The sequence below is a fragment of the Mesoplodon bidens genome (assembly GCF_964165515.1).
Source record: "Mesoplodon bidens genome assembly, chromosome: 12".
Taxonomy (NCBI): Eukaryota; Metazoa; Chordata; class Mammalia; order Artiodactyla; family Ziphiidae; genus Mesoplodon; species Mesoplodon bidens.
Genome location: NC_138168.1, coordinates 91,988,501 through 92,001,224, shown reverse-complemented (window position 1 = coordinate 92,001,224; position 12,724 = coordinate 91,988,501). Strand labels below are relative to the sequence as shown.

At 51.5% G+C, this 12,724-nt stretch overlaps 1 protein-coding gene across 1 annotated transcript in view; it reads left to right on the top strand.

Annotated features, from left to right (window-relative positions):
• UNC93A (unc-93 homolog A) overlaps positions 1-12,724 on the top strand; it is a gene marked incomplete at both ends in the record, with an annotated part of 41,251 nt that overhangs the window by 22,060 nt on the left and 6,467 nt on the right. The window contains 1 exon segment of the mRNA XM_081250505.1: positions 5,515-5,759. Within this exon segment, the coding sequence (XP_081106631.1) occupies positions 5,515-5,759 (245 nt within the window).

Sequence of the window (12,724 nt, the reverse complement as noted above, 5' to 3'; positions counted from 1 at the left end):
GGGATACCATGGGACAGAGGGGAGCAGGGGGCTGGCGGGCGGCCCATGGAGGACACGGAGCGCGGCTTGTGTTCCGTGTGACCTAACGGGACGAGGGCTGAGGTCGGGAACCCTTGGCCCTGAGTTTCCCGAACCACCTACGGCCCTGGCCCCAGGCGGGAGGGTGTCGGAGGCCCCAGGAGGTGAGCCGTCTACACAGCCAGCATCCTGCAGATGCGTGAGCCTGGGGCCCCAGAGGTGGATTTGGCTCAGAAGAGAGCCTCTTCCTTTCGAAATGCCACCCACCATTCAGCCCTTATCGGGGAAACACCCGGACTGGAAACTGGGTCGGGCCAATCCACAAACAAGCCACAGGCCAGCATTTCCAGGGGCGGGAGGCCTGGCCGCTGTCCCTACACCCAAAGAGAACAGGTGCACGTGGCCTCACCATGGTGGACTCAGTACTCCAGGACGGCCTCTCCTTACCATCTCAGCTGTTGCCGGCTTATGAAACAGCTGAAAACATCACTGAACAAACCCACTGCTGTAGGTACCAAGGGGTTTGGGTTTCACAGTCTTGGCAGGAGGCTCTCTGGAAGTTCTGAACCAGGTGACAAAGTGTGTTAGGCTCAGTGCCATAATCTGGTGTGTTTGGACAAAGGTCAGTTGGTGGAAGCAATGACAAACTAGTCTCAGGCTGGGCTGCAATGTTGCTCTACAGAAGAAATACCGAATCGGTAGGGGAGAGGTACACAGACACCACGTTAGCTTTTCTTGGCAGTGCAGACTTCTAAACGAGTGCAGGTCACAACTTCCCCCGTAGGAATCTTAGGCATTTTCGCCAGGGAGCGTCAGGAGAGAATTGCTTTCAACAGCCCAGAGGAGGTGTGAAAGACCCCCACTATTTTACTGAACAGTCCAAATGCTTCTGCCGTCTTGCTTTCTAATTAGCTGACATCTCTGAGTTCACTTGAATTTTTTACAGTATTTACACATTAGAAGTCAGCAGCCACGCAATAGTCCATAGAATTATTCCTTAGGTGTTTCAAATGATTGCAAATAAAATGTTTGGTTTTCTTTCTCCCTGAGATATAGGAGTAATTGCTTTAACTCTCCTTTTCTTTCCACGGACATGAGAGACCATCAGGCAGAGCCTTTGTCAAAATTGTGCAGAGTTACATGAGATCCAGTGAATAACTTGGAGAAAGATCTCCTTGAATAAGGAATGCTAATTTAAAATGATCTTTTTGTTCAGATCAAAAGTAATTTGTTTCAAGGAAAAATCAGTTGCTGGGGAAGATTGTTCTTTTCGTGTACGATTTGAGAATTTCTTCTGGCGTCTATGCTGGCGATCGTCGTGGCTAGGAGGGATGTTTTACTGACTGAGTCCCCTGCAGGCTGGCTCCACCAGGCTCTCTCGGGCTCGCCACCCTGCAGCGTGGTGCATCCATACCGTCTCTGTATTTTCAAAAACTGGAAATTTTGTGTAGCTTTCGCCACCTCCCAAGATCAGCTCCCTCTCATTTTTGCTTTTTCAATAGCAAGTTGGATTTCTAATTCTTTTCTCCCTGAACGTGTCTCTCTTCTAAGAAGATACGTGAGCCACATACCTTCCTAGTTAATGAGACTGGATACAAGTCAGTACAATTTAACCCCCCTTTTCAGTCATCACCTCGCAGTTTAAAAACTGATTGTTACAGTTCTCCAGTTTAGAGGCAAATCAGGGGCGGGAAGCATCCAAGCCCCTCCATCCTGGGGCAGAACCGTGCTTCTCGCTGCTCATGTTCCCACTGGGCTCCAGGGATCCCTCCGGCCGTTGGAGCCCATGATCTGGGTGGCTTTCTGTTTATCCATCCTGACAGTTCACGAAAGATGGGTACCGTTGCCATGGCAACCCTTGCGCGCCAATGCCTGCACTTGAGATTCAGAATGTCTGGCCTGAAAATACTCTTTTGCCCTGTCAGCCACCAAAGGGGCTGTTTTCAGGTGGATAAACTCAAAAAATCTGTCTTCTCTTACATGTCCAGTTCACGTATCCTGTCTTTTCCAACCAAACAAGACTCATTCACATCCTGTCATCTGAGGACGGGGGTCAGCATCCGGTCACTTCCACCTGGTGCCTTTCCCAGATCAGGCTGCAAGCAGGCTTTTCTTTTCCCTTTTCTTTTGGAATAATCTTAGATCAACAGAAAAGTTGCCAGGGCACTACAGAGTTCCCAAATACTGTTCATTCTGTTTCCCTTAATTCGAACATCTTACAAAACTGCAGTACATTTGTCAAAACCAAGAAATTAATACTGGTACATGACGAAACTTCAGACTTTATTCAAATTTCTCCAGCTTTCCCCCCACCCCCCACCATCCTCTGTATGCTCCCAGATCCCAGGCAGGCACCACGTTACACGTAGCCATCCCATCTCCTTTGTCTGGTCTGTGCCAGTTTCTCATTTATCTCTTGTTTTTGATGACCTTGACTTCTGGAGAATACTGGTCAGGTGTTTTGTAGACCATCCCTTAATTTAGGTTCATCTGATGTTTTCTCATAATTAGGCTAGAGCTAAGGGTTTTGGGGAGGAAGACCCCAGAGTGAAGTGCCTTTCTCATCACACTGATCGGGGGTACAGATGGCCTTCCTCCCGGTGAGGGCCCCTCCTGCCTCCCAGACTGCTGAGTTGCTCTGCACGCAAGGCTGTGAGCTCCCAGCCACTCTGGACCTCTCTTCCCTGCTGGTGGATCCCCTCACCAGGGTCACATTTCAGAATCAGACTCACAGAATGGCAAGTTCTTCATTTGGCATTTAAGGCTCTGGGGGCCCAGAAAGTTTAAGTTTATGGGAAAACCTCAGGAAGCTAAGGAGCCCATAGCCACTTAAAAGGCTGAACTGGACTTGAACCAGAACTTGCCCAGGAGAGAGTGGGCAGTGGGTCCCCTTACCATGGAGCACAGTGGTCTATAATTGTCACAACCTAAACTTAACCTTGAAATCGCCTAAAGACACCAACCTATAGACCAAAAACGTTGACTTAAAGCTAGAGTTGGCTGTGTTACTGGATGTTCAAAACATCGGGGTGCATTTGTCAGGTACCCCAACCCACTAAGGGAGCAGCTGGACCTTTTTGCCGGAGAACAGGACATAATCCACCACTTGTAGCCATAGTGTCTCACCTTGGACTTTCTCCTCTAGCATCTTGTTTTTAGGTCCTATTTTAGAGTCACCCTCAGAAGAAAGACAAGAGACCTTTAAGTAATCTCAGAAGTTAAGTCCCAGGGTGTGGTTATTAGGTTCTCTTTGTGCATTTACGTCCATTAGGGAGGGCGCTTTGCAGACTCCACACAAGAAGCACACCTCCTTCTGAATGTTCCAGACAGCCTCCAGTTTTCCCAAATAGGCCTGTGTTGTTTAAAATGTGTATCTTATGTCATATCTTATATCTGCCCGATGGAGCCCCGTCCTGAGCGGTTCCTGCGCAGATGGACATCTGAGTAACCAAATGCCAAGGGGCATCTCCTGGGCGTTGACATTTCCAGGCAGGGCTGCAGGAGACCTCGCTGCTGCCCTCAGACCTTTCCCCCCAGAGCTGGAGGGGCCCCTCCCCCTACAAGCGTCTCCTCTCCTGTTCTAAACGCGGAAAGAGGGGAGGGGTATAAGGAAACGGGCAAAGTTAAAGGAACAGAATGAAAGCTGGAAAATGCATATGTGCATGGAAGTCCCGCCATCAGCTCTCCCCACCACAGCTGCCCGCCCTGTAGGCGGGACAGTTTTGAGGACATGTCCACCGCTCTGCAGACTGCGGCTGCCTCTGGGAATGAAGGACTCCGGGTGCAGATTCTGTCTGGTCCCGCTGGGCTCGGGGCTGTCTGCTCATCCCCACCGTGCCAGAGACCACGCTTGACATTTTGGTTCGCGCATTATCTGACCCATATGCAAAGGGGGTGCCTTGGCCCATGCCGTGCTGTGTGTGGTCACGTGTCCTTTGTTACCTGGACTGCCTCGCCAGCGTGGGCTTTTGGGTTGTAAGGGGAAGGGGAGAAAAGGAAGGAGCAGCTCTCCCCGCAGGACTGCCCACCGTTTACTGTTTAACTGGGTTACTGTTTATCCTTTGAGAGGCATGCTGACCCGCAGGGTGTGCTGACCCGCAGGACGTACTGACACTGCAGGACCGGGCTCAGCGTTTTTCCACTTCATGAGTCACCGTCCACCCATGAGTCCACTCAGTCATTCAATAAGGATTTTCGCTGACACTGGGTTGCGCTGGAATTATCATTCCAGATAAGATGGGTTCCTGCCTCAGGGAACCCACGGCCTAGCAGAGGACAGGAGGAGGCACGGCAAGTCCATCAGCCAGAATGGTAGGCGTGGTGACCAGGCCGCTCCGGGGAGTGCAGCAGGACAGCGGCCGAGATGCTCAGGCCGGTCCCCCTGTTGAAAACCTTCCCTTCCTAAGTGTCCACCTTCCAGACACACTGCCGCCTCGCTCATGTCCTGGGGATGGGGTTGATTCCCGTTCGGCGAAACTTTACCACACTGCAAACAGGAACAGAAAATCATTTACCTTCACCTAGAAGCATTATCAGACTGTACTAGTTTGCTCAGGCTGCCGTGACAAAATACAGCAGAAATGGAGACTTGAGGTCTGAGATCCAGGTGTGACAGGGCTGTGCCCCTGAGGCCTCTCTCCTGGGCGTGTCCTCGGCCGTCTTCTCCCCGTGTCCTCACGTGGCCATCCCTCTGTGCATGTCTGTGTCCGGACCTCCTCTTCTTATATGGACACCAGTCACACGGGATCAGGACCCACCCTGATGACCTCCTTTAACTTGATCACCTCTCTAAAGGCCCAGCTCCAAATACAGTCACACCCTGAGGTCCTGGGGGCCAGAACTAGCACATGTGGATTTGAGGGACACAGTTCAGCCCCTATCACAGACTCAGGTTATTTCTCTCCCAAACCTTCAGACAACCACCCAAGGGGGTATGAGTCCCTTCATCAAGAACTCGGTGTGGGGCAGTCTCACCTGGAGGCTTCACCTGGCTGAACACTCTTACCCCTAAAGTCTCCAGGATGGGAAGGAAAGGCCCACACATTGGCAATCCCCTTGCCCTGCGGCAGGCACCAAAAACCCCACGGTTGAATAACTTATGTACTATGCACTTCCCCTAAGTGCAGGAATGAATAGCCTTCCCTCTCACGACTACGGCCTTTGTTTGTCTTCACTCTGGGGCATCTCGCCTTCACCTACACGGGTCCCATCTCTCCGCCTTGCTTTTCTTACCTGCGAAGCTCGGGCTCGGGCCACATCCCCTACGGTGTTAACTTTCATCTGTTCTGTTTCTTGTATATATGATGGTTCTTCATGGCTAGAGAACGTCACCTGACTTGCTATCATCCACAGCGTGAAATAATTCCAGTTTTTACAAAGGAAGGTCTTGGTTTTATTGGGAAAACTGGGCCGTGGGGAAGCTGCATATTTTCGGCAATAATCAGAAAGGTCGTTTGCGGTTTTACAGCCACATTTTCACCCGTCTCTCCCCTGCAGCTCTTTTCGGGGTCCTGTTTGAGAAGAACAAGGAGGCCGCCTTTGCCAGTTACCGCCTGTGGGAAGCCCTGGGCTTCGTCATCGCATTCGGATACAGCACGTTTCTGTGTGTCAGCGTCAAACTCTATGTCCTCCTGGGCGTCCTGAGTCTGGCCATGGCGGCATATGGAACTGTCGAGTATCTGGGGTCCAAGAAGGTGGCCAGGCTGCTCACCGAAGAGCAGACAAAACCAGCTGAGGAAGGAGTAACACAGACAAAAATGTGAAGCCACAAACCCCATGGTGGATGAACCCAGAGCGTATCAGCGGGAGAGTTTTACCTGAAGATGCCTCAGAGTTTATAGGTGATTCTTTACGACTACTTCAATGATATTTAATTTTTTACGTGAATTTTTTTCTATTTTATCAAATTTTTCAGTCCGCCCTCTCATCCGTAGAGATCCAGAGTATACGTGAAAGAAATAAACTCAGGGTACAATCAGCCACTCGGAACTTGCCTAGAATCATGGGGGTAACAGCTTATGCTTGTTTTTGTTGTTGTTGTTAAGAATTGGGAGGCTGCTTCAAAAAGGCAGCCCAACACCATCATTTTACAAACAGGTAAACTGAGGTCCAGGCAAGTCAGTGACTACCTCTCAGAGTCAGTAAGTGACAAAGCCAGACTAGGGTTTATGTCTCTTGAAACTTATAGAGTATGAGTTTCTAAATAAATGCAATTACATTATGGACTTGATCTTGTCCACATACTTTGGACACATACTTTGGCTCAGTGGTTAAGAATCCACCTGCCAATGCAGGGGTCATGGGTTCGAGCCCTGGTCTGGGATGATCTCACATGCCGTGGAGCAACTAATCCCGTGCGCCACAACTACTGAGCCTGCGCTCTAGAGCCCGTGAGCCACAACTACTGAGCCTGTGTGCCACAACTACTGAAGTCCACATGTCCAGAGCCCATGCTCCGCAACAAGAGAAGCCAGCACAATGAGAAGCCCACGCACCGCAACAAAGAGTAGCCCCCACTTGCCACAGCTAGAGAAAGCCTGCACACAGCAACAAAGACCCAATGCAAGTAAAAATAAATGATAGATAAATCAATTTTTTTAACATCTTTATTGGAGTATAAATGCTTTACAATCGTGTGTTAGTGTCTGCTTTATAACAAAGTGAATCAGTTATACATATACATATGTCCCCATATCTCTTCCCTCTTGGGTTTCCCTCTCACCCTCCCTATCCCACCCCTCTAGGTGGTCACAAAGCACCAAGCTCATCTCCCTGTGCTACGCGGCTGCTTCCCACTAGCAATCTATTTTACGTTTGGTAGTGTATATATGTCCATGCCTCTCTCTCACTTTGTCACAGCTTACCCTTCCCCCTCTCCATATCTTCAAGTCCATTCTCAAGTAGGTCTGTGTCTTTATTCCTGTTTTACCCCTAGGTTCTTCATGACAATTTTTTTCTTAAATTCCATATATATGTGTTAGCATACGGTATTTGTCTTTCTCCTTCTGACTTACTTCACTCTGTATGACAGACTCTAGCTCCATCCACCTCATTACAAATAGCTCAATTTCGTTTCTTTTTGTGGCTGAGTAATATTACATTGTATATATGTGCCACATCTTCTTTATCCATTCCTCTGTCGATGGACACTTCGGTTGCTTCCGTGTCCTGGCTAAAATAATTTTTTTAAAAAGAATGTATAGAAGTAACCTCCACAAGGATGCAACACGTGAGGCTGATGACACGAGGAGCCTGGAGGTGGGGCAGGCCGGTCGCAGGCCTTCGGCCCACTCACCAGCAGAACCTACGTCCCTCCATCCTCCTCCTTCCTCACCGTCTTTGACGGCTCGGGAACACCTGGTAACGCGGTCACGGCCCTTCTTTGAGCCCCGCTTTCTTTCTGAGGCATCCCAGCCCTCCGGCACCTCTCGGACAGTGTTCCCCGCTTTTCCTCTTTTCTCCTTTCATGGACCTGTCGGTTAGACCGCTGTTTAAACACCAGCCCCTGTGGCCGGTGTTTCCGAGGTGCGGCCTTCAGCCCGGCCCAGCGCCCTCCAGGAGGCCCCTGGCTGCTCTCAGGGGCACTCTTGCCTCTAGGGCTTTGCTCACCTGCCTTGTCGACCTTGAACGCCCTCCTGCCCTCAGCCCCTATCCATCTGGGCTATGCTCGTGGCCCATGAACACACACTTTCTGACCTCGGTCTTTGGTATGAGCATCTCCCCTGCTGGGCCTCAAGCCTCCTGGTGTCCACTATGTAATACTAGTGGGCGCCTAATGGAGGTTTGTTCAGTGCAGAAAATGTAGCAATAATTCAAAGAAGGATGAACCCATCCTTGGCCTGTCCACGAGCTTCCGGCCGAAGCCGGGCCCTTCCTCAGTCGTTCACTCACTCACTCAGTACCAACCGAGCCCCAGATGCCCCAGATGCAAAGCTGAGCCAATACACTCACGCTCCTTCCTTCCTGCAGCTTTCAGCTTCAGCCAAGAGAGAAGACAGGTGTTAATCAAATAAATAAACATTTTGGCTGCTGTGTGTAGACACATGAGGCCTCTCAGGTGCCACCTGCCCCCGCTGGGATTTGCCCAGGACCCCCAGCTCCGGGGCTGGCCATGCTCTGCACCCCCCGCCGTCCAGGCTGGGCCGTCCTGTCCGTGTGGCACCCTCTTGCCCCACCCATCCGTCAGACAGCTCAGGTGCTGTGCTTCCCCTCCGTCCTCTGGCCAGTCTCCTCCAGGCCACACACAAGGTCAGCTGCTCCCCCTCACATCCTGCCTGCCTTTCATGGCTCCCAACTTCCAGTCCTTTCTGCCGGCGCCAGACCCTCCCCTCTGCCCAGGACCGACCCCCTCCATCCCACAGCCCAGCTCCTTCTGAGGGCTCTCAAGTTCACGGTCTGAATGGACCACGTCTATAATCTTAACATCACTGAGCCTTTACGTTCTCGAAATCTCATAGCACTATTGTCCCTTTCCTGCCAGTCTTGCTGGCCACCTTGCGCTGTGTCTGTTTGCATGATGCCTGACCCCTTTGCATTCCCCCATTGTGGAGCTCAGGTCATTTCACAGCGAGTCAGAGCTCAGTGAGCATCTCTGCAGGAGGCCCTCGGCGAGGGCTGGATAGCATGTACCACCCACCGACTTGGAGCACTGAGACTCTGTACATAAACCACGTGGGCTCTGCATGAAGATCAGACTGACCACAGCCTGATTCGGAGCTGAGCTTTGGGTGCTCACTCAGCTCAGAGCATCTGAACCTGAGGTGCCCTGCCTTACTCAGGAATCTCTCAGCCCTTGGCCCGAGACACAGTGGCACCAGGATTATGCCTTAGGCTGAGGGTCCAGCAGGGGTGCACTCTGTCCAACAGTGTCCCAGCATCAGAGCCCAGAGACAGGGGCACCCCAGGCAGTCTTGGGTTTACTTTATTTATTTTAATTTTTTGGAGGCTGGGGAGGCGCCCTCGGTGGCTGTCAGCACTGGTGTGACCTGACGCAGGGCTGCGTGTTGTTGAGCACCTGTGTGCGCCCCAAGGATGGGCTGACCTGGCTTAGAAGGCGACAGCCAGACACTCAGTACTGTTGCTGGGAGTGCTGAGTCCTCCTGAGCCTGGGTGCTGGTGCTGGGGGTACTCTGCCTGCAGAGATCCAGCAGACACCCAGAAATGAGGGGAATGTGGGCAGAGAGGCCCGGACTTGAATGTCCGGCCCAAGGCTGCCCTGTCTCCCAGTTCCAAGCAGAGAAGCCAAGTGGAGGGCACTGCATCTCCGTGTGGTCCTGAGGCAGATTCCACTGCCTTAAGAGCTCACTCGAGGCCAAGGCATCACCAGGCTCTGAACAGATGGCTGAGCACCTTGTTTTGTTTGCTGCTAATGATGCCCAAAGAAAAATGTGCCAGAAGCCCAAGCCCCTCCGGGGACGGGAGGGCTTCAGGTCCAGCTGGACGCAGGCTTGGGTGTCTGGAGGGCAGCCGCCAGGGCTGCCGAAGCCTCCCAGCTGGATAACATTTTCCTAACTGCCAACCGGCTGCAGGGCCGGCACGTTGGCCCTCCTGGAAGGTTGCCTACGGCATTCGGGCCGTTTCTTTCCTCTTCATCCTTTGAACTTGGGCATGTGCCCAGGTGCCCTGGTACGATGGGGCAGAGAGGCAGCGTCCTCAGGGCTCTTGTCTCTACCTGGGCCGGAGCGGGTGGGGAGGGTGAGCGGTGGGTCCCTGCGTCGTGTCAGTGTTGCTCTGGGAAGGCTGAATTGTGGCAGAAAGCAAGTGATTTAACCTTGGTCTTAGTATTCCATTTGCAAAATGCAACTATTCCTGCTTCATAAGGAATCATTAAGACAATGTGTTATTAAAAGGGGAAAAGGGGTGGGGGAGATAAATTAGGAGTTCGGGATTAACATAGACACACTGCTATATATAAAATAAACAACAAGGACCTATTGTAGAGCACAGGGAAATATACTCAATATTTTATAATAACCTATAAGGGAAAAGAATCTGAAAAAGAGTACAGAGAGAGAGAGAGAGAGAGAGAGAGAGAGAAAGAGAGGGAATATATATATGTAAAAAAATAAAATGCTTCGAAATTTTTTTTAAAAGACAGTGTGTTATTATAAAACATTGCGAAGGGCTGTACACAGTGGAGTGAGGAGAATGAACGCCCCAGACTAAGGTTAAAATGCAATGGTTTTGTCTATCTGTGAACTCCGGTGGAGTTATTACAAGCCTCAAGTGGATTGGATCCAACAGTCGTAAATCTCTTGACCCACCTCCCAGGGCTCAGGAACAAAGGTGTAATCTTACTACTTGCTCAGAGTAATTAATGAGGACAAGGTTTTTAAAAATATAATGTATGAAAGTATGTCACAATCTATTGTTAAAAGTTTCCTAAAAATTAAAGGTATATCTAAAATAAAATGTTAACTGTAGAAATAGCAAAGTTACAAGCATATAATAAGGAGAAAGCGAGCATGGCAGTAATCTAGGCTTATGCTGCCAGACTCACGATCATTGTCTAAAACGAGTGCTCAGTTTACTGGCAGCCCAGGCGATAAAAAAGAACACGGGCCTCCCTGGTGGTGCAGTGGTTGAGAGTCCGCCTGCCGATGCAGAGGACATGGGTTCATGCCCTGGTCCGGGAAGATCCCACACGCCGCGGAGCGGCTGGGCCCGTGAGCCATGGCCGCTGAGCCTGCACGTCCGGAGCCTGTGTTCCACAACGGGAGAGGCCACAACAGTGAGAGGCCCGCGTACCACCAAAAAAAAAAAAAAAAAAAAGAACACAGATGGCCTAACAATCATTATCTGATACAAGGAGGCTTGCCAGTGTTTCAAAAGAGAATAATTTTCTAGGTCCTAAGAGAAGTTTTCGAGGTCCTAAGATGTAAAGGAGTATTCATGTGGGTGGGTCACAGGTGAGGAATGTGGACGAGCCCATGAATGCTGCCTCTGACAGAGGACCGGGTATTTTCTGGCAGGTTGGTCCTGGTGACCATTGACAGTAGCTCAGGGACTTCTGCCGGACGGTGATTCTGTGGACAGGTAGGGCCAGGGGTGCTGCAGGGCCAGGAGGGTGGCTTTCAGTGAGAAAGGTCACTCACTTCCCACTGCGCCCTCCAGGAGCCTGGAAAGTTCTACTCAAGCCCAGGCTTTGGGCCTTAGATGACCCATACCCTCAGCCTCACCCAGAACAGACTAGCACCGCTCCAACAGGGTTTACGTAGTCAGGGAGTAAAGTACACAAACCATTTTACTAGTCAGAGATGATGACAAAATAAATCACATAGAATGTGAGGGTTAAAAAGGACTAAGGTGTTCGGCAATATTTTCCAGTTTCACATTCAGTTCAAAATCGAAGATGGTGTTTCTTCCCGAGTCCCTTTCCAGGCCCGGGTCGCAGCTTTCCTCCGCATCCCTGAGTCCCCCTCCAGCCCCCTCCAGACCTGCTCTCAGAACCTCCCCCTCCCCCAGCCGGAGGGCCCTCTCCAGGCCTCCCTCCTGCCCATCATCTGTGTTCATCTCCCATTTCCCACCTCCCCACGCGCTTCCAACTGCTCCATCAAATTACCTCTGCTCTGGCTCACGGGGCCCAAGCTTCCTGGTTTTCTCTTTCAAATACCAGAATTAAATATTTGACATATCAATCTAATTGCAAAGTATGTCTCCAGGGCTTCGTCTCCGCTCAAGGGCAATTCTCCCCCGTCACGTGCCGTGGGGAGGTGAGGCTCTGCAGGCAGACCAGCTGGGACACATTCACAGGTGGTGCTTCAGCTGCTGGCCTCCAGATGCTCGGCTAAGCGTCTGGGTAAAGCAGCCTGTTGGGGGTAGCGTCTCGTGAGCTGCAGGGGCACCCCCAGCCCAGGCGACGCGGTGGCCCCCCACAGGGCCGTCACCACCACTTTGCTGAGCCCTTGACCAGCCATGAGCCTTCTGCGTGTGTTAGCTCATTTCATCCTCATGGTTGGGGGACATCTGGGTTTGTCTCTCCCGACCTCTAACCCAGGGGTCCAGCCTGGCGTGGAGCCCGGGCATCAGCATTTTTAAAAGCTCCCCAGGTGTTTGGAAGTGTAGCTGGTGTGAGGCTCCCCTGGTTTTAAAATCATGTTATTTCTCTGCTGCTGCAGCAGCTTGCTTCCCCCGGCCTCCAGCCACCCACTGCGGGGGCCCGGCCTCCGCTGCGGACCTCTGCCCCCCCCACTCAGCCACGGGCAGACAACACTCATGAGCTCCGGGGGCTCTGGGCCTCGGCTCTCGGCTCTCTCCCGCCAGGCCCCAGACACTCCTCTGCTTCCAGCATCACCTCCCTCGGTCGCCAGCCCCTGTGGGTTTTGCTTCTGCCAAAGCTTCCAGCCCCTCTCTCCTTGGTCCCTGGTGCTTCATGACCCAACAACAATCTTCCAAAGTGCCAGAGTCACACGCTGCCTCCCCTGCTCACAAACAACCAGCCATGGTCCTTTTCTTTCAGGGTGAAATCCAGCGCCTTAGCCTGGTTTACAGCACCCTCCAGGATTTGGTCCTCTCTCGTCCTTGTCCCCCGCCATCCCTTTTCTCCCCGAGAAATAATATACACTTCCCCCAATACAAGTTTATGTGTGTATTACTTATAAATATAATCATCTCCGCATCTAAGCGGGTATTGCTGGCTTTATTAAAATTCCTTTCCTCCTCCACTGCTGGCCTACTTTAGTGCTCAAAGTTCCCCTTAGATGTCTTT